General features: G+C 37.2%; 2 protein-coding genes across 3 annotated transcripts in view; one reads left to right on the forward strand and one right to left on the reverse strand.

The window, feature by feature from the left end:
- LOC139941545 (pyruvate carboxylase, mitochondrial-like) overlaps nt 1-22,463 on the reverse strand; it is a 23,601-nt gene continuing 1,138 nt past the window's right edge. Inside the window, exons 1-20 of one of the 2 annotated variants that reach the window (XM_071938108.1) lie at nt 19,176-19,314; nt 17,051-17,130; nt 14,438-14,741; nt 13,990-14,174; nt 13,531-13,696; nt 12,746-12,891; nt 12,149-12,266; nt 11,471-11,741; nt 10,796-10,958; nt 10,222-10,404; nt 9,392-9,629; nt 8,604-8,828; nt 8,107-8,263; nt 7,336-7,576; nt 6,487-6,736; nt 5,812-6,056; nt 4,678-4,857; nt 4,053-4,301; nt 3,497-3,640; nt 1-3,191 (exon numbers count right to left, since the gene is read on the reverse strand). In XM_071938108.1, coding sequence (XP_071794209.1) covers nt 2,943-3,191; nt 3,497-3,640; nt 4,053-4,301; nt 4,678-4,857; nt 5,812-6,056; nt 6,487-6,736; nt 7,336-7,576; nt 8,107-8,263; nt 8,604-8,828; nt 9,392-9,629; nt 10,222-10,404; nt 10,796-10,958; nt 11,471-11,741; nt 12,149-12,266; nt 12,746-12,891; nt 13,531-13,696; nt 13,990-14,174; nt 14,438-14,708 — 3,681 coding nt within the window. In that variant the 5' untranslated portion in view covers nt 14,709-14,741; nt 17,051-17,130; nt 19,176-19,314 and the 3' untranslated portion in view covers nt 1-2,942. Of the gene's footprint in view, nt 3,192-3,496; nt 3,641-4,052; nt 4,302-4,677; nt 4,858-5,811; nt 6,057-6,486; nt 6,737-7,335; nt 7,577-8,106; nt 8,264-8,603; nt 8,829-9,391; nt 9,630-10,221; nt 10,405-10,795; nt 10,959-11,470; nt 11,742-12,148; nt 12,267-12,745; nt 12,892-13,530; nt 13,697-13,989; nt 14,175-14,437; nt 14,742-17,050; nt 17,131-19,175; nt 19,315-22,463 lie in introns of those variants that run through there. The other variant, XM_071938099.1, reaches the window with a different exon arrangement.
- LOC139941567 (uncharacterized) overlaps nt 20,200-22,463 on the forward strand; it is a 12,694-nt gene continuing 10,430 nt past the window's right edge. Inside the window, exon 1 of the mRNA XM_071938148.1 lies at nt 20,200-20,448. The gene's annotated coding sequence lies outside the window, so the exon portion shown is untranslated. The remainder of the gene's footprint in view (nt 20,449-22,463) is intronic.

A 22,463-nucleotide genomic window follows, 5' to 3' on the forward strand; every position in this document is an offset into this window, starting at 1 on the left:
TTCATATTGCTATTGCTTCTTTAATTCCAGCACCCATGATTGATCACAAATAATATTTAACCACTAGACCCAAGCCTAGTCCTTTGAAAGCAAATGCCAAACAATGACATGCGATGCAAACAATCCATACACATCGTTTTTAAATTGTGAATACCCGGCTGTGGCAGTTCGCATGCAGTTATTATGGCATGGTTAAATAAATATGTACATTAAGATACAGGTGATATATCAAATTACACATTACAAGTACTAATTGATACATGAACCACACGTAAGGTATTATTTCATCTTTACAGAAACTTCTTTCTGTTTTATTTGAAGAATCATATACATTATTGCTTTTACAATTAAAACAGAAAATATATGCGGACAATCTGTTAAATTAGAAACAGTAGAAACACTGCACTAGCTTACATTTTATTCAATACTCCTTCTCTTGGTACAATTTTCCAACAAATCGAACAAGCATTTTGAAACCATTCACCAGCAAAGACTATGTTAAGTTGAACACTTGCATACTATGCATGCATTTACCACATGATATCAGTATGCAGCCTATCATGCAAAATCAAATTGAATGGGCAAACAGTAGGAGGGTTGACTTTTGACATCACATTACAGGCTGGTATATCTATCATTCAAAACCCGAATGGTTGACATTGAATGGTTACACAGTAGGAGGGTTAATTTTGTACAGTCTAGTTTCATTCACAATGACATTCACAATATGATATCATTCAAAATCCTAGTAGACGACGTTTAACGATTGGACAGTAGGAGGGTTATAAAAGCTCCAAGTCTACTTAGACCAGAGCAGTACAATTGTCATTAGTTTCACACAATGGCTGGCTCCCTCAGACTTATGTGTTAATCTGGAGCTAATTCATTGCTCTGTACAATCACTACACATTTCAAGTTATGAGGTAATTTATTGTACTTTACATTGCAATTTATTTGGAATAGTTTACTGGCGAACATTGTGGATTAGAATTGTACCCATTAACATAACTGTACTGAATTTCATGTTTAGACATTACATGACGATGTCATCTTACAATGACCGAGGCAAATTATAAAGTACTGTAAAGTTGTACAACTAACAAGACTCATTACATGTAGTCAACAAATGGACAATCCCAAAAACTTGCATTGGTAAGGCTGATATACTATAAAGAAAAAAACACATTTATCTAGATATGGTTCAGGAGAACTACTGGAAGTTTTTAATAAAACAAAATGTGACAAAAAGTAAAGATGTTAGTGAAAATTAATTTATTGTAAGAACGGCTAAAAAAAGACAAAACCCTGGTAAAAAAACTATCACGAAAGGAACCCTTAAGAATCTAGTACAGAAATTGTATATAACTCATCCCCAGAATTTCCAAGGAAATTTCTATAGTTTAAAAGGAGCTTTTGTTATATGTATCCCATACATGTAAGGCCATTCTTACTATTTGTTGAACTTATTATGTGCCTATCTGCTTTGCCATATTTCATAGGTGCATTAACTTAAAACAACATCAAGGTTTATTCTTGCTCCTATTTTGCGTTATCTGCACTGACCTAACTTTATACCCTGGAACATTTAGATACCATTACACCAAGCAAAGTTTCAAAACCAACTTAAGTTTGTTTCACAAGCTATCATTGCTAAATATCCATCCATTCATACTTAAACGAAATAGTCAACTGGCACTGATAAACTAAAGCACACTTTCTTGCGGAAGTTTTAAAACATCCGAGGAGTGTCTAATTTGAAGACTGATGCTAGGAAACAAAATAACTTATCGGCGACTAAAACAGGCAGATAGTATTAAATATTCTTTTTCTCAGTCCTACTTACTTACTGCAGACCAAGATTCATTACTTTATACTAACTAGCGTCAGCCCACGACACATTTTCACACAAAAAAAATGAACAATTTTAATTGCTAAGCAAAGTGTAATGTCATAGCACATATCACTACAGTGATATTGACAGCACATCTTTACGGTAAATCTTAGTGCTTTTTGAAATAGCTGAAGATTAGTAACTAAATGCTAATTGACATGATTTCATAACACAACCAACAATAACCATAAAAATATATCTTGTATTGATATGTCGAAACTAAAACTTTAGGCAGTCAAATTTACAAAATATAACTATTTCATTCCAGATAAAAGGTTCTTGGATTCCAGAAATGTTTACAAATATAAAGAAGCAAGATGAAAACATTGTATGTTGGGCGTAAAAGATATTTCTTTTAAAAAACACACGATTTCGTTCTGAGTGTAAAAACATCTACCCGCGTTATCTCTCACCTTCAACTTTACTGTGAACTAATTCAGGAGGTTTAATTTTTCAGTCATAATCTCTGCTTTACTGTTGAAGCATTTTAAAGATTCAAAACTCCTAATTAATTTAGATCCGGTTTAAATTATCCATATCGGTCTATTTTTTTTTACCTATTGGCCAAATTCTCTGATTTACATTATTCACAATGTAAATATTTCAATAATATACAAATAACATGTAGTACTAAGGAAATAAAATACATGCCTCAAAATAACCCTCGGCAATTGTCGTGGTGCCCTGTGCTTCTGCTGTGGTGCTCTTTGCAAAGTTCCAAAACAAAATTTGCAAAGTTTCAAAACAAATTTCCGTTTTCCCCATAGCGTGCCCCTTTCAAGAGTGATGTTCAAGGCCTGAAGATGTACATGTAGTACTGAGGTTCGCTCGACCCCAGCGCCTTGCCTTAACCAAAAGCATTGGAATGGGCAAACGTATCAAGCACGCTCATTGGTAAATGCTCAGTCCCATCATGCAGCACACTCACATTGAGCCAAGCACGCATGACATACTTCCTGAACAAGAATCTGTCCAATCTGATTAGCCCATCCCAGCCGTCCTGGTTAGATCTGGCTGCTGGGGCCGAACGAAATACTGAGGTTGATGCATTCTACTCAATCTCAACCAAGAGATCATCTCCTTGCACTGCTAAACCTTTCCTTGCATGAATATTCTTGACTGTCCCAGCAATAGGTGCCCTTACAACCATCTCCATCTTCATAGCACTCAGGACGACAATAGGGGCATCTTTCTCTACTTGGTCTCCTACTTGTACCCTAATATCAATCACTTCCCCAGGCATAGGAGCTCCAATGGATCCCTTCACACCCTGCTGGGCTTTGGGATGGATGTTAATCTCCTAAAACAAAAATCATAGATTAAATTAAAAAAGTAAGAATTACGTCCTGGTAACAAAAACCCTGCTTGGCTACCTTTAAATTTGTTTTCATATCCTGTTTAGAATAATTAAGCACCCTTAACAACATAAACAAATATCAAAGACCAGTATCTGAACTTCATGTGATCAAATATTTCAAATGGCATTTTGGCTGGTGACATATTCTGGTAAAAACAATTTTATTGTGCTTAGCTTCTTTTTGTGCTTAAGTAGCTCTATGAAATTGGCCCAAGACGAGTTGGGTCTGTACTTATATGACATCTTACCTTGGTAGCTATTGTGTCCTTGATCAGCAATGATCGGAGTTGACCGTTGAGTTCAAAGAAGACTTCTCTCTCTCCAGTCTTTTCATCCATATCTCCCATAGCAAGCATCTTCACATGGAGTCTCTTTCCCTTCTCAATTTGAATCTGACAAAAACACACACAGAAACAAGTTGCCATAAATCATTTCTAAGCTCGACTGTAAATCTACCAGTAGTTTAGTTGACAGCATGATTAGAAACTTGTTGGATAAGTGTGAATCATAACACTATGCTGATTTCAAGACTTTGTTCCAGCAAGACCTAGTTTCATGGTTTTGCTGAAAGAAGAGTGCTCACTGAAGGGCTTACAAAAGCAGGGAATTCCCTGCTTACGTCAAGCGTAATTCACAGGTTAGTAAGTTCTTCCCTTACACAGCTAGCGCAAAAAATTCCACGCTTGCCCCGGAAGTGAAGATTGGTGATTGCAAGCACAGAATTCAACGATAAGCAGAGCCTTGCCATCAGTAGATTTAATTTTTGATCAAAAACTGGAGTTGGAATGTACATTCAAAACTTACATCAAATTCTTCTGCAATGTTAGGTCCAACAAAGAACAATCTCGTTGATATTGTCTCTACAGGACCATACAGTTTCCTGAAGTTGCGGAAGTCATCATAGACCTTTGGGTACAGGGCTGATGTAACAATGTTCTGCTCAGTCACATCTGAGCCATGTTTCTCAACCAACTCCTCCTTGAGTTTGTCAAAGTCCATTGGAGGAAGCATCTCTCCTGGACGCTTATCAATCCTTGGCCCATCTTTAATGATCTGTTTTAAGAAATAAGAGATTGTTTGATTAACCCTTGATCATAGCAAAGTGACTCATGCTTTCCATCTCATGCCAATCATGGTTGAGATTCATAAAATTCAAGCACAGTCTAACTTCAAAAAATTCTGATGCACTGCTTTGCTCTATACAACTCATATCTAGCTCATAGAAATATGATTGTATTAAAACAGGAGTTGATTTACCACTGCTGGTTTTTTTCCAAACCACAATTCAAAACAAACATTTTATATACATGGTGTTATTGCATACCATACTAGACTGTATCTCCACCTTGCAAAATTTCAAATCCTAGCCATGGTGTAACTGCAAACTTTAATAGATTTAATTGTTGTGGGGCAACTAATAACTGTGTACCTTTGATCTGAGTGGTTCAGGAAAGCCCCCATAAGGTTGTCCTAAGTATCCCTGCATGAATTCTACCACTGAGGTCGGGAAAGACAATTCTTCTGCTTTCTCCAGAAGCGTCGCACCGTCCATCTTATTCTGCACCATGAACTGAGCCAAGTCACCCACTACTTTAGACGAGGGAGTCACCTTCAAAAAACGAAAGCAAATCTTATTAAATTGAATGATCAAAAAGACAGATGACTGAAAATACAATACAATGTAGATTGAATCAAGAGTAGACATTGTTATTTCAAGATTTCTCAAAGCAAGCTCAATCATCAACAAAAACATTGACCAATAACTAAAACAAAAATGTTAAAAACTTAACCTGTTTTCCATACGACTAAAGCTGTGAAAGACTAAAACAGCTTGATATTCAATCATTTATTAATAGTGTGTCCTTTAAACAAAACATTCAGTGGTGACCAACGGTTGTATTACAGAAAAGTACACAAAAAATACAAAATGTAAAAAGATGATACAAAATTATACAGTAAATCAATAGTGTAGAGTATCTATGACCAAACATATATCTTTATCTATATTTCCACATTTTCAAAAATTAAATAGCAGAAAATATATCAGAGTAAAGATCAGTAATATCAGAAACTAAATAAAACAAATTATATCAGAGGTACAAATTAGTGATTTGACAAAATAAATAATAGAAAATATATCAAATGTATAGATCAGTGTCATTAGAAATTAAATAACACAACAAATATCAAAGTAAAGATCAGTGATATCAGAAACTACATAACACAAATTATACCAGAGGTATAGATAAGTAATATAAGAAAACAAATAACAGAAAATGTCAGAGGTATAAAACAGTGATATCACAAGCTAAAAAACAGAATCATTATTAACACTATATCATACCAGATGTATAAAACAGATATATCAAAAACTAAATAAGATAAAATATATCAGATGTATAGATCAATAACATCAAAAATTAAATAACAGAAAATATATCTGAGGTATAAAACAGTTATACACTAAAAATGGAAAATATATCAAGTATACATATAGTTTAGTGATATCATAAACTAAATAACAGAAAATATACCAGATAGTATTTTGTTCATGGAAACTTACCTTGATAAGGTCTCCCAGCAACTGATTGGCTTCTACATAAGCTTTCTTGACTTCCTTAAACTGAGACCCGAGTCCAAGAGTGAAAGCCTGGAATTGTAAGTTTGTGTATTGACCACCAGGGATTTCATTCTTATAGATGTCTGCATTACCACTCTTCATTGTTACTGCACACTCAAATGGACCATAGAACTGACGTACAACCTCCCAATAAGCACTATAGTTAAAAACCTCCTCCAATGGGATTCCTGTTAGAGGGACAATCAAGTATTCAAATAGTTTATAAAATATATGCAAAACATACAAAGTTAAATTTTTCTCAAAGTGCTTTATACTATCGTAAGCTGCTGTTACAAATTTGTGTTTATTGCTATTGTTTTAAAGAGTGATTATCAAACATATACCTCCCCTTTAAGTGAATAGAAAACCTATCTTAGAGGTATGCAAAAGCACCATATATTATTGTTCATGTTAGTCCATTGTGTTTTGGTTTGTTTGCGTGGACATGCCTACCACAAGCTTTGGCTTTTCTGGTTATGCCCCCCCCCCTTGTTCTTTGTTATTCTTATTTTGATTATCTGTTGGAACGGAAATAAATGTCTTCAAATGAAATAAAATGAAATCCTTTGGGACATAATTTCACTTGGAACAAAAAACCGGATCTTGTTTCCGAGTCACCTGTATCCAATTCAGTGCCTTCCAGCGCTGCAACAACAGCTCCCATACTCGGCTGTGATGTCATCCCAGACATCGTATCCACTGCAACATCCACAGCATCAGCACCAGCATGAGCAGCAGCTAACATAGAAGCCACACCACCACCTGAGGTATCATGAGTGTGGATGTGGATCGGCATATCGGGATATTTATCACGTAAAGCTCCAACGAGCATTGAAGCTGCACGAGGGCGCAACAGACCAGCCATGTCCTGTTATTAACAAAAACACATAGATTTCATGAGTAAGACATCTCAATCTTAAACTTCTATTAGTATCTCTCTCTCTTTCTAGTAGACCTAGGCATTTGCCTGTGGTCTCCTCCTCAAATTGCACCCCCATGAATCAATTGTGCCGCTCCCATCACAGCCTGACTTTCCAGTGATGACTGCTTTGAGTTTGGTGGTATCACAACCTAACCATTCTCAGATGTTGTCTTGGCCCACCTAGCGCATTTTTGGTCAGCCCAAGGAACGATAACTTTCCTTCCAAGCTGCTTTTCTTTCTATCATTGTTATTATATGTTCCTGGTAATGAAACTAAGAATGCCTCATAAGTGGACCACTGTAGCTTCCAAGCCTGAGGAAACCTGTAAACAAGGGTGCTTGCTATGTGAACCAGAAACACCAGGGCTAGCCCCTACTCTTCCATGACAAGTGTTCTTGGTTCTTTTACATGCACTACCAATCCTAGTACACAGGGCCTATGGCTTAATTTCCCATCTGCAGGACAAAGCAATTACGGTTAAGTATCTTGCTCAAGGACTCAAGCGTCACAAGCAAGATTTGAAAAAGAAAAAACAAATAACTACCTTGATGCACAAGATGTGTGTGCCAGCCTTGACTAACTCATCCGCTAGTTTCATATAATACTCCATAGTATACTTGGTTTTACTCGGATCAGAAACATCTCCACTGTAACTCATAGAAGCTTCAACCACACCTCCTGAAGCTCCCGCTGCCTCAATACCAAGAATCATGTTAGGAAGATAGTTCAAACAGTCAAAGACACGGAAGATATCCATGCCGGACTTCTGGGCCAACTCACAGAATCTGACAAATTGAAAACAAACGATTCAATTTTATTCAATGTTTCATTACAAGGTCGTGGGTTCAATCCTGCCAAGCTAACTGCTGACTTCACATTGACTAGAATAAAGAGGGGTCGTCTAAGTACTGAATCACAATTTCTTGATTTGTGCAGTTCATAATCATAGACGTTAAACCAGTGTTTGTATGAGAGAGATTGGCTGTTGCCAGCTTGACGTTTATATCCCCTTGTGGGAGTTTGCAGAGTTCTCTTGATGGGGTTGATTGATTGGTTTGGAAATAAAGTGAAATTGAATTGAATTGAATTGAATAAATTAAAGATCATCTAAACATACAGAGGTAACTCCCCTAAAATCCTCTAGAGATTTCCAAAGATTCCCAGAACACAATAAGGGGATGATGACTCTTCCATTTATTTGTATCTAACTACAAATCACAATAGCGTTGCTCTACATGCACATGACCTATGACCTAATGGAAGTTAGACTAGCAATGTTAGTCTCTTGTAAAGACAACAGGGAGGGGTATCTTACTTGAATACAACGTTATCCGGATAGCTTGTATATCCCACAGCATTAGCACCTCGTAACAGCATCTGGAATGGTATGTTGGGGATGAGCTTACGTAAAGTTTCTAATCTCTCCCACGGACATTCATGAAGAAACCGCATAGCAACATCAAATGTAGCACCTACAGGATAACAAGAACACAAAAAGATTGGGTCTTAGTTTTATAGAGTTAACCCTCCTACTCTTGGTACCATTTCCAAAGAGTTGAACTACCGTGTATGCTACCACAAGTGTGCTGGACCCAGATGCTGGAACTTGCTACCCTTCAACAATTGTACTTGCAACTCTGTTCATCAATTAAAATGTAAACTCAAGTCATACCCATTTTCATCTTAAGGATCCTGTTCAGTTACATTGTGTCCTGTCTGGAATTACTGCCTCAGTGCATGGTAACCATTGGAAAAATTTGCTTTATATATGCTTGTTTTATTATTAGTATTAAACTAACCCATAGCGCTTACCTCCCCAATTCTCCACACTGCACAAGTTATTGAAGTTGTGAGAAACAAACGGAGATATGTTCTTGAGGTCAAATGTTCGAACTCTTGTAGCAAGAAGGGACTGGTGAGCATCTCTAAATGTTGTATCAGTCAGCAATAGTCCTTTGTGTTCTCTTATTGCCTTAGCAAAAGCTTCAGGACCTTTCTTGATGAGGACGTCTCTAAATCCGGTTGGGGGAGCCACTCCTATTTATTAACAGGAATCAAGATTAAATGTTTATATGTGGATGAGTTTCTAGCTGTTTTTAGTGAAAGCTACAAATACCAATTTGGAAAACCAAGACGAGAAGTTAAAAATCTCCTTCAAATCTGAAACAAAAGAAGAAATTCTATATACCGTTCTTTTGTGAAGCTCTTTATTGAAAAGCAAATTGTACTTGAAAATATAAAACAGTCATGTTGACTTGCCAGTGCTCCTTCCATACAAATGACACATTATACTTCAATGAATGTTTTAAGTCACCATGGTCCAGTCGTTAGATGACAGGACTTGCAATCACAAGATTTAGGGTCGTGGGTTCGAATCCTACCAAGCTAACCGCTGATTTCACAATGACTAGTGAAACAAGTTTTGTCATCTAGTTACTGAATCGCAATTTCTCGGTTTGTGCAATTCATAATCATAAACATTAAACCAATGTTTGTTTGAGAGCTTGGTTTTGTATCCCCTTGTGGGAGTTTGCCGAGTTCCCTTGATGGGAAAATCATCTAAACAATTCTTAGCTTGAGGATGAAATGTCTGGACCTACCAAATGGTGTACTAGGAATAGGTGCTTCCACAGACGTTGGTATCAATCCTGTAGCCAGCGGTGTAGATGGTCCATTAATCAAGGTATTACCAAAGTAACGTAAGAGTTTCTGGGCTCTGTTCTGACTGCGCTTAAAGTGTGTAGTCAGAGCTGGGTTGTCATCAATGAAGTATGTGTCGACCTTACCAATGATGAATTGATCGTGCGTCAAGACATTCTGTAAGAAGGGTATGTTTGTCTGGAGAAAAAGAATTATGAGAGAGTTATTCTTAATAAAGCGGCTTTTTCAAAATGCTCCAACAATCATCTACCTCTTAGTACAGGACCCAGTTCATGCGCTGTACTTAGAAAGAATCGGTGAGCAAACAAATTTACACTTACAGTCACTGACAAATTCAAGAAAAGACTTTTTGCTTGTGATGTGCATACTATAAATTATTAATCTTTTCTCACTTGCACACCTAGCTAAACATAATTGGTGCTAAGCCTGTAAATGACTTTTTTTACTGAAGTATATAATAACAGAATTCTGTGACAATTTATATTCTTCAAGTAGGTAGTTACAAACATTATCAATATATAATAAGCTTAAGACTTGAATTGTCTGACTACCCAGTTGAAGACTTTATCTACAGCTTGAATTACTCTCTCGTCTCGTCTGACAAACTTTGTTCTGCACATTCATTCCATCCTTCTTATAAAATGAATCGAATTGACACCTGCACTAACTTTCAACACAGCATCAATTACAATGAGTGAATGCTTAAACTTTCAAGTAATTTTCATGCAACTTCCCTCCCTAGTTGAGAGTAACCTCTACATGTACTTACTTTGACACCCCTAACACGGATCTCAGCGAGTGCCCTTAGCATCTTAGCTACAGCACTCTGATGATCTCTAGCGCTGGCAATAATCTTGACTAGCAGAGAGTCGTAATGGGGCGACACCCAAGCACCAGCGAATGCTGAGGCACTGTCTATACGGATCCCCATACCTTCACCACTACGGAACACCTATAAATAATACAAATAAAGAGATTATACCCACATAATCGCACACAAGCTTATGTACTTCTTAAACCACGCAAAGCTTCAACTCTTTAGTAATAAACTTTCTGAGTTTGGGGGAAAAGAGAGGAAAACAAACATCAGTCTTTAAAAAAACTTTAAGGAAGGAAGAGTAGCAGAATACATTTATTTATTTTATTTATTTCCTCAAAACTTCAAAAAAATGAGAAGATAAAAAGATTTATAAAAATTACATCAAATATACAGGATAATGGACATAAACATGTAAATAAAGAAACATGACAACCCTGACACTCTCAGACGACCCCAACACCAAATTGAGAAAGTATGAATTGAAGGATTGTCAGAACGATAATGCTGGTGATATTGAACTAACCTCTATTCTGCCCATATCTGGTTGGAAGTTCTTAGCCGGATCTTCCGTTGTAATCCTACATTGCATGGCACTGCATTGTATCTTGACATCATCTTGAGCTAAGCCAAGGCTAGGGAGGGAGCTCCCCTCGGCAATCTTGATCTGAGATTGAACCAAATCAATTCTGGAGGAGAACAAATCAAAAATTAAACCCTTCAAAATCCCAACCTGCATGTTTTGCTTGAGTTTGTTGGACTTAGGACTGCACTTGTAAACCGATCATGCTATACATGGGATAAGGCATAATACCATAATCAGAGTCCAACAATTGAGTGTTCAGTTACTGAAAGTGTTGGATTTTGTTAGAGTGAATGATCCAAGTAAATAACTCAATGGAACTTGGGTCAACAGTATAAAAATAGTCTCATCATGCTCATCATACTTGTTAGGGAGGAATTCGTCATAGTACATTATCAAAAGCCGTCACCATTAAAGAAAGTACAATAAAATAAAGAAACCTTTCCCAAGTTTTAAAAGGCAATGGATTGTATCGGATTATAAACTCAAAACATAAGGAAAACATTGAAACAGAAGAATCTTTGACAGTGACAAAATATTTTACAGACACATTTTAGCTTTCCATTAGGATTCTGTTAGGGTCCAAACGTCAGGCCTTTTACTATTATGTAAACTCACCCTGTTACTTCCTCTGTCACAGTATGTTCAACTTGCAATCGAGCATTGACCTCAATAAAATAATGCTCAGCATTTTGATCCACTAAGAACTCCACAGTCCCTGCATTCTCATAGCCAACATAGTTAGCCAGCTTAACGGCATCTGATGTGATACGATCTCTTAACTCTGCATCCAATAGAGGTGCAGGAGCTATTTCTATCAGTTTCTGATGACGACGTTGGACGGAACAGTCACGCTCAAACAGATGAATCACATTCCCATACTTATCACCTTAAAGACAAAATATCAAATTAAATTAAAAAAAATTCTACTTTGACAACACAATCCTAAGGTTGATTTGTATTGGTTGTTGAATGACTAGCAAATGACAAAACTCTTTTTTTTCCCGGGAAATTTAAAAACATTTTGGATCACCTTTTCCAACCTAAGTTGCCTACCCTAGCAAACTCCCAATGGGCATTTCTCAGGGTATAACTAACCCTCTTGAAGAAATCTCAGTTTTAGATGAAAACCTAAACTGGGGAAAACCATTTATCCCCAGGTATGCCCTTTTGCCTTTGCCGTACCGGGGGCAGACCAGAGGTAAAGTAATAATAGTATGAAAGCCATCGGTTATCCACGGGCAGGATTAGTGTGAAAAGGACTCTTTTAGGTTTCTTTATGATCTAAGAACTCACCCAGTATCTGCACTTCAATATGTCTTGGTCTTTCAATGAATCTCTCAATGAACATTGAGCCATCGCCGAACGCAGCTTTGGCTTCAGATGATGCACGCTGGAAATCTTCTTCTACATCCTACGTATTAATTGAGCAAAATAAACAAATATTAATCCTCCAAAATGTAAACATCTGAACAGAAACTGTTTGGGTTTGAAAAACCCATGCAGTGAAGTAGGCACTGAAAACCTGATCCACTGGCGTAATTTGAATCGGGGTCCTAGAGGTGGAAGGCTAGGAAAGATGCAACTATGCCAACCCGACCACCCGCTCAGAACCACACACTGACTACAGAGATTTAATATTTTGTGTCACCCCAATCTTTGAAACTCATAGAAAAGACTGTGTACAAGAGGAGTCTAGGTACTAGACCTAATCTTACCCACATGTTACGCACTTTTCATTCCGACCCCCACCACCATACCCAGCCTTCAACATGATAGGGAGACCAAACTTCTCTACAAGTTGCCTCACATCTTCCTTTAATACTTTATGTCACCCCATCTCTTAGGAATGACTGTGTACAAGAGGAGTCTAGGTACTAGACCTAATCTTACCTCCATGTTACGCACTACTCTCATTCCTCGACCCCCACCACCATACGCAGCCTTCAACATGATAGGGAGACCAAACTTCTCTACAAATTGCCTCACATCTTCCTTGCTGTGTACAGGGCCATCCGTGCCTGGAACTACAGGTACACCTAAGGAAATGAAATAAGAAGAAATATAATGACAAACTGCAGGAAATGTGTTATAAATACAACTATCGACAATAACTCATTTGCGTAATCCTTTGGTGTTAATGGTTTACATAGCAATTACCCTTGCTTAAAGGTTTCCTCTGGTTTCCTTAAAGGCAAGCTACAGTGATTGAGTTCACTTACGAGGCATCCTTGATTTCATTACCAAAAATATATAATGATAATACTTGATGAGCTGGTGCCCTTCTATACACTACTATGGCGTGTCATGGCCTAACAGTTAAGAGCATCGGACTCAAGCTCTTGTGTTCCTGATTAGTAGAATGTGGGTTCAAGTCCGAGTCAAGACACCTGACTAAAAATATTACCTGTGTCCTTAAGCAAGACACTTAACCATGATGTTTCATCTTTCGGATTGGACGTAAAGTCGTTGGTACCTTGTGTGTGTAACATGTGTAACATGTTAAACAAACAGTGTACTTATCAAAAAGAGAAGGGGTTTGCCCCCGGTGTTCCTGGTTTGATGGGCAGCATATTGCGCCACAGCACCTTGTACACCATAACATGGTATAAGTTAAAGGCACTGTGAGGGATATGATATGAGGGCTACATAAGAATCCACTATTACCAATCACCCACCTGCAGCAATAGCAATTGCTCTTGCCTCAACCTTATCTCCCATCTTATGTACTACTTCAGGAGAAGGTCCAATGAATCTTAAACCAGCATCCACAACGGCTTGAGCAAAGTCTGCCCTCTCGGATAGGAACCCATAACCAGGATGAATTGCTTCTACATCATTCTCCTACAAAGAGTATTAAGAAACATGTTTCAAAAGTATACAAAAATAAACAGCAAAAGAAAATAAGTCAGGTTTCGATTAGAACTTAATGGAGAGAAGACAAGGAAATGAGGTTGTACTAAAAAAAGCTTATTGATGAATATTGAAATCCAGTTCATGCATATTCATGATCTTCTCACCCTTGCAATACGGATAATATCAGGTATATCTAGGTAGGCTTGTACTAGTGGTAATCACTAGATAAGCTTGTTGATGAATATTGAAATCCAGTTAATACATATTCATAATCTTCTCACCCTTGCAATGCGGATAATATCAGGTATATCTAGGTAGGCTTGTACTGGTGGTAACCCAGCTCCTACTAGATATGCTTCATCAGCCTTCCCTCTATGCATATTGCCTTTATCTTGATGGGAGTATATAGCTACTGTCCTGATACCCAGCTCAGTACAAGCTCGGAATACTCGGATAGCAATCTCACCTGGTGAATCAAAACAACAATCAGTGTTAGAGACTCTTTTCTTTGTGTTTTAACAATTTGGCATTGAACACTGTTGAACCAGACAACACTCTTCCCATTTGAGGACTCATTTGAGGACTTATGATTCATCACACATTTGTTCATCCACAAGCCAATCACAAAATGTGAAAGTTTGGCCTGAAATTTTTACCCAAGAAACTTTTTCTCAAAGACTAAATGACAACACTACACACAAGTATACAGTAATTGCATTAATTCCTCACCTCTGTTGGCCACCATGACTTTATTAATTGGCACTCTGTTTGGATCCAGTTTCTCTGGAGCGAGAGTTGAGTAGGAGTGGCTCGCACCCGACGAGGTCGAGTCACTGACTGAGTTGTTACTACCGCCATGATGACTCGCTGAGGTTCTCAATGAGACATAATGGTGACTCAGTGAGTTTGAGGTAGAGGTTACACGACTGATAGATTGGATTGAAGTACGGTTTGGTAGATGCCTTAGGCACAAGGCTAGAGATGCTTGAGCCTTCAGCATGGTGACTGTGGAGTTGTAGAACCCTTAGAGATTCTGTAAAAGGAAATAAATTTGTCTTTAATATAGTGCTTTATTTCAATCAAACAATGATTTAATATGGGATTTGAGGCATTGCATGGTGAGGTATCAATGTAATAAGTACATGGTGTTACCGCCAACCAAAAAAGGAATATTCAAGGTTTTAACAAAAATTATAAAGAATTCGGAAAGTTGTGTACTGTGGTTTAAAAAAGGTCTCGTTAATTTGTTACTGTGAGGTAATGAAAGAATGAATTACAGGACTGATAACTGAGTGTTTAAAATCAATGCATTTGATGCCAAGAGGGAAAGAATTAAATCATTAACAGAAATAAAAGAATGACTGAACCTCAACCTTGCTGTCTCTACAGACATGAGCCAAGTTTTATATCGTTGTTTGTCGTAGAAAATGTCATTTAATATTGGCATCATTTTCCTTGCATAAACAACACACAGAGTAAGTTGAGATTGTTTTGTCTGTAGTTTGGGCAATAATCTGTTACAAAATATGCTAAGGATAATGCCAAAATGAATATGCAATGTACAAGCTCAATGTTGTTAGTATTAAAACACAGTTAATCATTACACGATAGTTGTCAGTGTGTCTGTTGATGCTGAATAAAAACATGTACAAAGGTCAGACATAGTCAAGTCTACGAGTTGATAATTTACCTCATCTATTAGTCAGTGTGGATAGACCATGGTCTGTGCTGGTTTGATCAAGGTCTATGTTATGATCTTTGCCAATGCACAGCAACCATTGAATACTACACAGTATCCAAACCTATGTTCAAGAGAGGATTGCGTTCAATGCCATTTACCTATGCAGTCTGATGGTCTGTAACTCAATACATGTTTGGGTTCTGAGCTGAACAAATAGCTATGGCCAACTCAGCCATACCATTTCACTGAAAGGAAGGGTTGGGATGTCACATTACAAAAGAGGTGGCAATACTACATGCTGTAGTCTAATAGAATCCACTGAGCTTGAAAAGCATAGCCTGTATACATGATCGAATCGATGCTCTAAGAGCAGTTACAATGTATACTCTTACAGCTAGAGGCTATTTGAGTGGAGCTTATAGAAGCCTGTTCATGCTTTCATAGGAATGTGTGTATTGCACGTCAACCAATAGCTTTATGGGCCATGTAGCAAATCAAGCTTCAGAGTTCAGGCCTGTATGCTTCATTTATGAAAGGGAAAGGGCACCAAGGCATTTTCTCCTTGGTATGAGGAAATTGTAAATTTCAATTGACGGGCACCGAGGCAATGACAAGGCGCATGGAGGCAATGGCCTATGTTGCCTCCGTGAAGTCTCAGGCATGAAGCTTATTGAGCTATAAATGCAAATTCATCTACCGAAGAAGGAAACCTGCCGAGTCATGTACACGAAAAAATGCATTCTGGAAAACACTCAGGTGATAGAAAACAAGACTCTTTAAATCTCAAACGCAAATTTTAATTAAGAGCAGTATGCTGTTAATTGAGATTAATTATACCATTAATGTATTCATGACCCTATCTTACAAAGCTAGAGGATGAGCCTTAATATGCAGTCACCAAGCACGAATTACGTAGCTTGGTGCAGAACACTTCCGTCTTAGTAATTATGCGACATTGTAAATGCGCTATCAAGCCGTCCCATCATCCTACCCCATCTTCAATAATCCTAGTGGGGACCCCTTGGGAAATAAATTATATATTAAGGAGTGTCTATGTTATTGTTAGTGTGCAGGAGGCACTGATCAAACCATGTAGGAGCATGGAGGTTGTAATGAATTCAATATTATAGAGAAAGGACCCGTCTATGGTTTTTAATGTAGCTGTGGGAATCACACTGTTTGTATGCATAATGTGACTACCTCCGGGCATCGTACAACCCAAGGCACCCACGTCATTTACCGTGGTGCCCAGTGCATGCTTTTGCTGTGGTGCCCTTTGCAAAGTCCCAATACAAATTTACATTCTCCTGAGAGAAATTGCTGTGCCCCTTCAAGGCCTGGACCTCTACATAAATAAACTGGAAATAATGATGATGAAAAATGTCATCCATCTTCTGTATCTGTAACATATTGCTTCATCAATCTGTTGATACATTGTTTGTAAAAGAAATAAACATAAATTATCTAAAAGGAAATTCACTATGCTTAGTAGTTTTACTTTCGACATCCTTTTAAAACAAATATCTAAAATAAATAAAATAAGTACAAGGAAACTGAAAAACATTTCCCTCGAAAAGGCAATTCCAAAAACCCCAAAACATCAACAATTATAAACACAACATAACATGTTTAGTTTCTAAATGTGTTTAAAAAATACTTACTTTTCATAAACTCATCCACCTCTCAGTTTTCCATTTTATCTAAAACGTCCCAAATTACTATCCAAAACAAAAATCCAGACCTTTATAGAGACAAAAAAAGAGAGCAATATTTTACAATCAGTTCAATGGGTCAAGGTCATTCAACAATAAAGCCTTGTCAGGGAAACAACAACAACAAACAGTTTGACCCAGCAGCTGTTTATGTTTACAATTTGAATGATGCAACCAGTGCACACGCCCACTTTTTAAACCCACAATATTTACACAGTTTGGGCTACTCAGTTGGGGTAGGACCATGGGGTGCACGGAGTTGAGGTTGTTGTATACATACTAAGGATAAGATTTGTTTCTTTAGTGTTCAGTGACCCTCCATTGGTAAACAGTGTACATTGTACACAATGATTAAATGAGCCTTTGAGAAACCCTGGTTTTTGCTTAGGCTCTGCTATGGTCCCCATCAAACTCTCTGAACCCCCCTGCTTCAATGAAAGTATGATTTTACAATGGTGACAGAGCCTAAGGTTATAGACCAAACTGTGGCCCTGGTTTCAGAAATACCTTTTGTCCTTTACCCATAGAGCTGTTGTATCATAATCTGCTCTACCTAAACAGTTTTTGTTTTTGTTTGACAGGGTTTTTCGCTGAGTATAAACTGTGGCATCTTATTTCTTCAAGAGTACAAAATGCTGGTTTATAAATTCCTGGGTCTTATTTCATTGCATAGATCGTGCAAGTCTTGCTTGCATTCTAACATTTTGGGACCACTGCTTAAACCTGTAATTTTTTTCAGACAAAATGTTGGAATATGCACAAGGCTCCCACAGTCCATTGAGTTACTAAGCAAAGAGGCCAGGAGCCAGACATGTAACAAACATTTTCTGGTTGGAATATTGAATGCTTTAAAATGAAATATTGTTTAAACATACATTTTGAGGCTATGACATAAAGTAACTGCGTTTCCCATGACTGTCTACTCATGGTGCAAGTCACAGTGATTGTGCAGTTTAGTAGTTAGTGGCCTCTCTATACAGGCCATGGTCGCAGCATTATAATGGTTGAGAGTGCTCCAATACAAACTAAAAACTTCCCTTTGAACATTTTATTATTTCATATCATCAAGGTCAATACCTGGGCCCAATTTCATAGAGCTGCTAAGCACAAAAATTTGCTTAGCATGAAATTTTGTGCTTGATAAAAACAGGATTACCAACCAAATTTCCATTTGTTGCACATTGCCTATAAGTGGTATTCAGCTGTTGTTTGCTTATCCTGAAAATCAGGTAGAAATTTGGTTGGTAATTCTGTTTTTATAAAGGAAGATATTTCATGCTAAGCAACTGTTTGTGCATAGCAGCTCTATGAAATTGGGCCGTGTAGTCATGGTAGTCTACTACAACCTGTGTGCTAAGCTACTTGAGTGTTTAAGACATAGTATCTTGTGTTGAAATCAATTTCAATAAATCCGGTTGTGAAATATTTAATGTGATTGTTGATATTCTGCTGGTAGTATGTTTGTTTGTAATGGGCATTATTGTAGAGGTCATCAATAATTAAGATAATGCTGTTCATATTTACATCCAAATTTAACATTGTAGCTTCGGAGATCAGAGAAGTCAAGTCCAACCTCATGATTCATTTTACCGGATATGTTTACAATGTATTGTTTGTAGTCCTTGTGTTGAAGGGAGAGTATGGTCACACTATTGTCAATGTTTTTTTGTACTTTTTTAAAACAATTTAGTAAGATGTACATCAGCAACAAGATGAGTTTATTCAACTCAAAATGACAATCTTCTTCTTAGAAAACAAACTTTCCCATTCATTTAACTGTCTTTAAACTAGGTAGTAAAAATGCAGAATACTCAAAGATGCTATGTTTTTTTCTGTAGCATATCATACATGTATTCAGCTCAGTATATTCAATATTTTTCAGCAAGAAAACATTTATAAACACAATAACTCATCAATTTCAAACGGTCAATGAAAAGTCAAATTTGTAAACAACTTTCCTTTTCTGTTATCACTGGCAAAAATCTCACAGTAGAAACTTAATAGAAAACAAACGTACCAAGATCATCAGTACACAAGTTAAACACTGAAGATTTTCCAAACTCAAATAACATACCTGCATCTGACACTTCCCGTCCATAAACCTTTCCTGTTGTAGCACATCCAGCATACAAAAGCAAGAATTAGTAGCTGGTTTTACAGCATGAGCGTTCAGTGAGATTTTATTTGTGTGTACGTGTAAGTGTGCGTGTATACACAGTGAGCTCTGTGCATAATGCCAGCATAAATGCATATCACTTGCCGGTACACGCCTTTAACACACCCCCACAGTGAACCAATCAACTGGCCACAAACCCGTGACCTTTGCATCTGTGGTTTTGTCACAGGTTATATCAACACTAATTATTCATTTATCAAGTCTGTATTGCAGTGTTGTCTGAAGGATTTGCATTTACTATACAGCCAAACACTGGTTTAACTGAATACAGTTGTAGATAAGCACAGGTGCACAATAGTAAACCACAGTAAACAACATGCAACCAACAAGCTAGGTAATGAAGTCTTACAGTATATCCCAAGATATTTGAAAATGCTCTGTAAAGATGAAGTGAAATTCATTTAGTGTATGTATACAATGAACCATCATGAAATATGGTGGACCTAATATTATGACACTTTTACTCTTTTATTTCTACATCTATGACAATTCTTGTCAAAGCCTGTTCAGCATCAAGACAATTTGAGAAGACAATGACGAAATTTAAGTTTTATAATTGGGAGGGAAAACCCCAGAGAAATGTTCCAGGGAAACCCACAAAGTCAGTTAGGAACTGAAAAAGCCAATTCACATAGTCCACCCCCACTCCCCTCCGGGATTGGAAATGACAGAGTTCACAGTGTCCCTTTATTTTCCTTCAGAACCCTTTGAACACATTTTACAATCTTGACCACAAGTTCTGAGAAAATTCAATATTGAATTCTGCCGTGTCTAGAAACACACACTATGTAATTGAATCAGGTTTGGAATGCAGTGGTCTGCCTCACAGACCAAAATAGTTAACAGACATAATGACATTTGAAAAATGTAGGCTCGGCTTATCTCCGCAAAGACTTTAGCATGTCTAGCTTAATGCATACATGGAAAATTATTGTGAACAATAACACTGGGTGCTGGCAGACTGTAGGTGAAATGTAACTAAATGTACATTATGATAATTGTGATTTTTTGACTGGAGTTTTCATTGTGTTGAGGAAAATAGAATCTTTGATTGAATTAATAGCGGAGAGGTAGAGAGTGGGGAGTAACTGACTGTGAATAAGAAACGCTGTAGTGCGTCACTACCTTAGACAACAAGGCTCTTAAGACCACAAGGCTACGGACACACAGTGTAAGTACACTATGTTTTAAAGTGCTCTGTACAATTTCAATTATGAAAATTAATCAAATTTAACTAATGGCTTGCACTAATTATTAATTTTGTAGAAAATAATTATTGTCATTAACTTTTCCATAGCAGATGCATTCATTTGGCAAACCGCTTTGGTTATATCTGTATTTAACAAAAAGTTTATAAGTATGACCATGTTTTTTCCATGGCATTATAATTATATAAATCCTGACTTACGGACATTGTCGAGGAGAAGTAAAAGTACTAATGTCAGTAAAAGAAAACATTGAAATTAATTGGCTTGTATGTTTTTTATTCCAGAAATACTGAATAGGGGCTAGTAGGTTATCAAGTTAACAAACAATTAATAACAAAGTAGGAAAAAGTAGCTCAGTTGGTTGAGCATCGGCATGCAAGTCCAAAGGTTACAGGTTCAAATCCCACTCTGAACACTGAATTTATTAAATTTTGTTCGTGTTTTTAAGGGAACTGTGAATGTTGTTACATGAATGTAGATGCTCAATTGTGTTTATCATTCTATGTACATTTTATTTGTGTTTTTATTGTTTAAGTAGATTTTCTTTATTATTGTGAAGTGGGGGGGGGGGGGGTTCAATACAATGTTATGACACTATTATTTATTATACACTGCTTAGAAATATTAAGGCGAAAATGTATCAGGTTTTTGTTTTAAGTACTATGTAGATACTTGACAGAATCCAAAATTTAATGTTTTTTTAAATTTACCAATCAGAGATAAACTAGCTTAATGGAAGAGCTAGGTGTGAAACTGCCAAGTTGAGCACCATTGACTGTGGTCAGTAGTTGGAAGGGAGACCTTTCTATGGGTTTTTCTGGGACAACAAATGATAAATGTCACTTGACTCAATTGATTTTTTGGATACTTGTACGCCTTTTGCAACAACATGTTCTGTAACTCCACAGACTTTTTTTGTAAATTAGGTTTTTAAAATATATTTTCTTCTAGAATTTGTAGTAGGTCTTTCATCACTTTTATACTTTTCATTATTGGGTCTTGGGAGACAGTTTGGAGTCAAACCTTTGGCTTGGGTGTGCCAAAGAAAACAACTACTACCAGTATTGATAAACAAACTCAAAGAGATGAACCAATCAAACTTTATTAGAGTTCACCCTCATTTGAATTTAACTAACCATTGCTCTTTGTCATGAATATTCATCAACCAGTCTTTCCCCATGAATAAAAAGCACCACCAAGTGCTTTGAGCACTTTGGGCATAAGTCTATGGGCAACCTTTGAAGGGGCACCAAGGCCAAGACCAGGGGCAACAGGGATCATGGCCTCTGTGACATCCATGCAATTCCAGGCTTGATTATTAAGATGTAAATAATTTTACCAGTGTGACTCCAAGTTCTTTTCAACCGATTATGGAGTTTTGGAAAGGAATGGTATAGAGAATACAAATGATTTGCACATAGGATAAGGAATGTCAAACTGATTGATAGGTTTGGGGGGAGAGAAGGGTGTGGTTGACCAACCCCGGGCCCAATTTCATAGAGCTGCTTAAGCTCAAAAAGACGCTAAGCACAACACAATTCTGCTTAGCAGCATTAAGGTTACCTGCCAAACTGTTTTGTTACATACATACAATTTGTGATTGGCATTTTTTTTCAGCGGAAATGTTTTAAGCAATGTTTTCTGCTTAGGCAGGATGAAATTGGGCCCTGAAGTCGGTCTAGTTGTTTCTAAGACAGAGATGAGATGAGTTTGGAGTTTTTGTCGGATCCTCGTTGTTTCGATGACTTTGCTCAAATGTTTAATTTATGTTGAGCTTCCAATGCTGAAGCCAGATGCCAGAGCTGTTACATGGTTCTCTTTTAACAAACGTTGGTCATTAACTTAAAAACAACCATAGTGTAATGGTGACTATGATTTTTTAAGAGAGAGCCATAACAGTCCTTGAAGATGAGATAGGGCAAACCCCATCTAGCAGTCCTAGAACTTAAAACAACAGATTTGTAATCCTCCACATGGT

Source organism: Asterias amurensis, chromosome 1 (assembly GCF_032118995.1).
Source record: "Asterias amurensis chromosome 1, ASM3211899v1".
Taxonomy (NCBI): domain Eukaryota; kingdom Metazoa; phylum Echinodermata; class Asteroidea; order Forcipulatida; family Asteriidae; genus Asterias; species Asterias amurensis.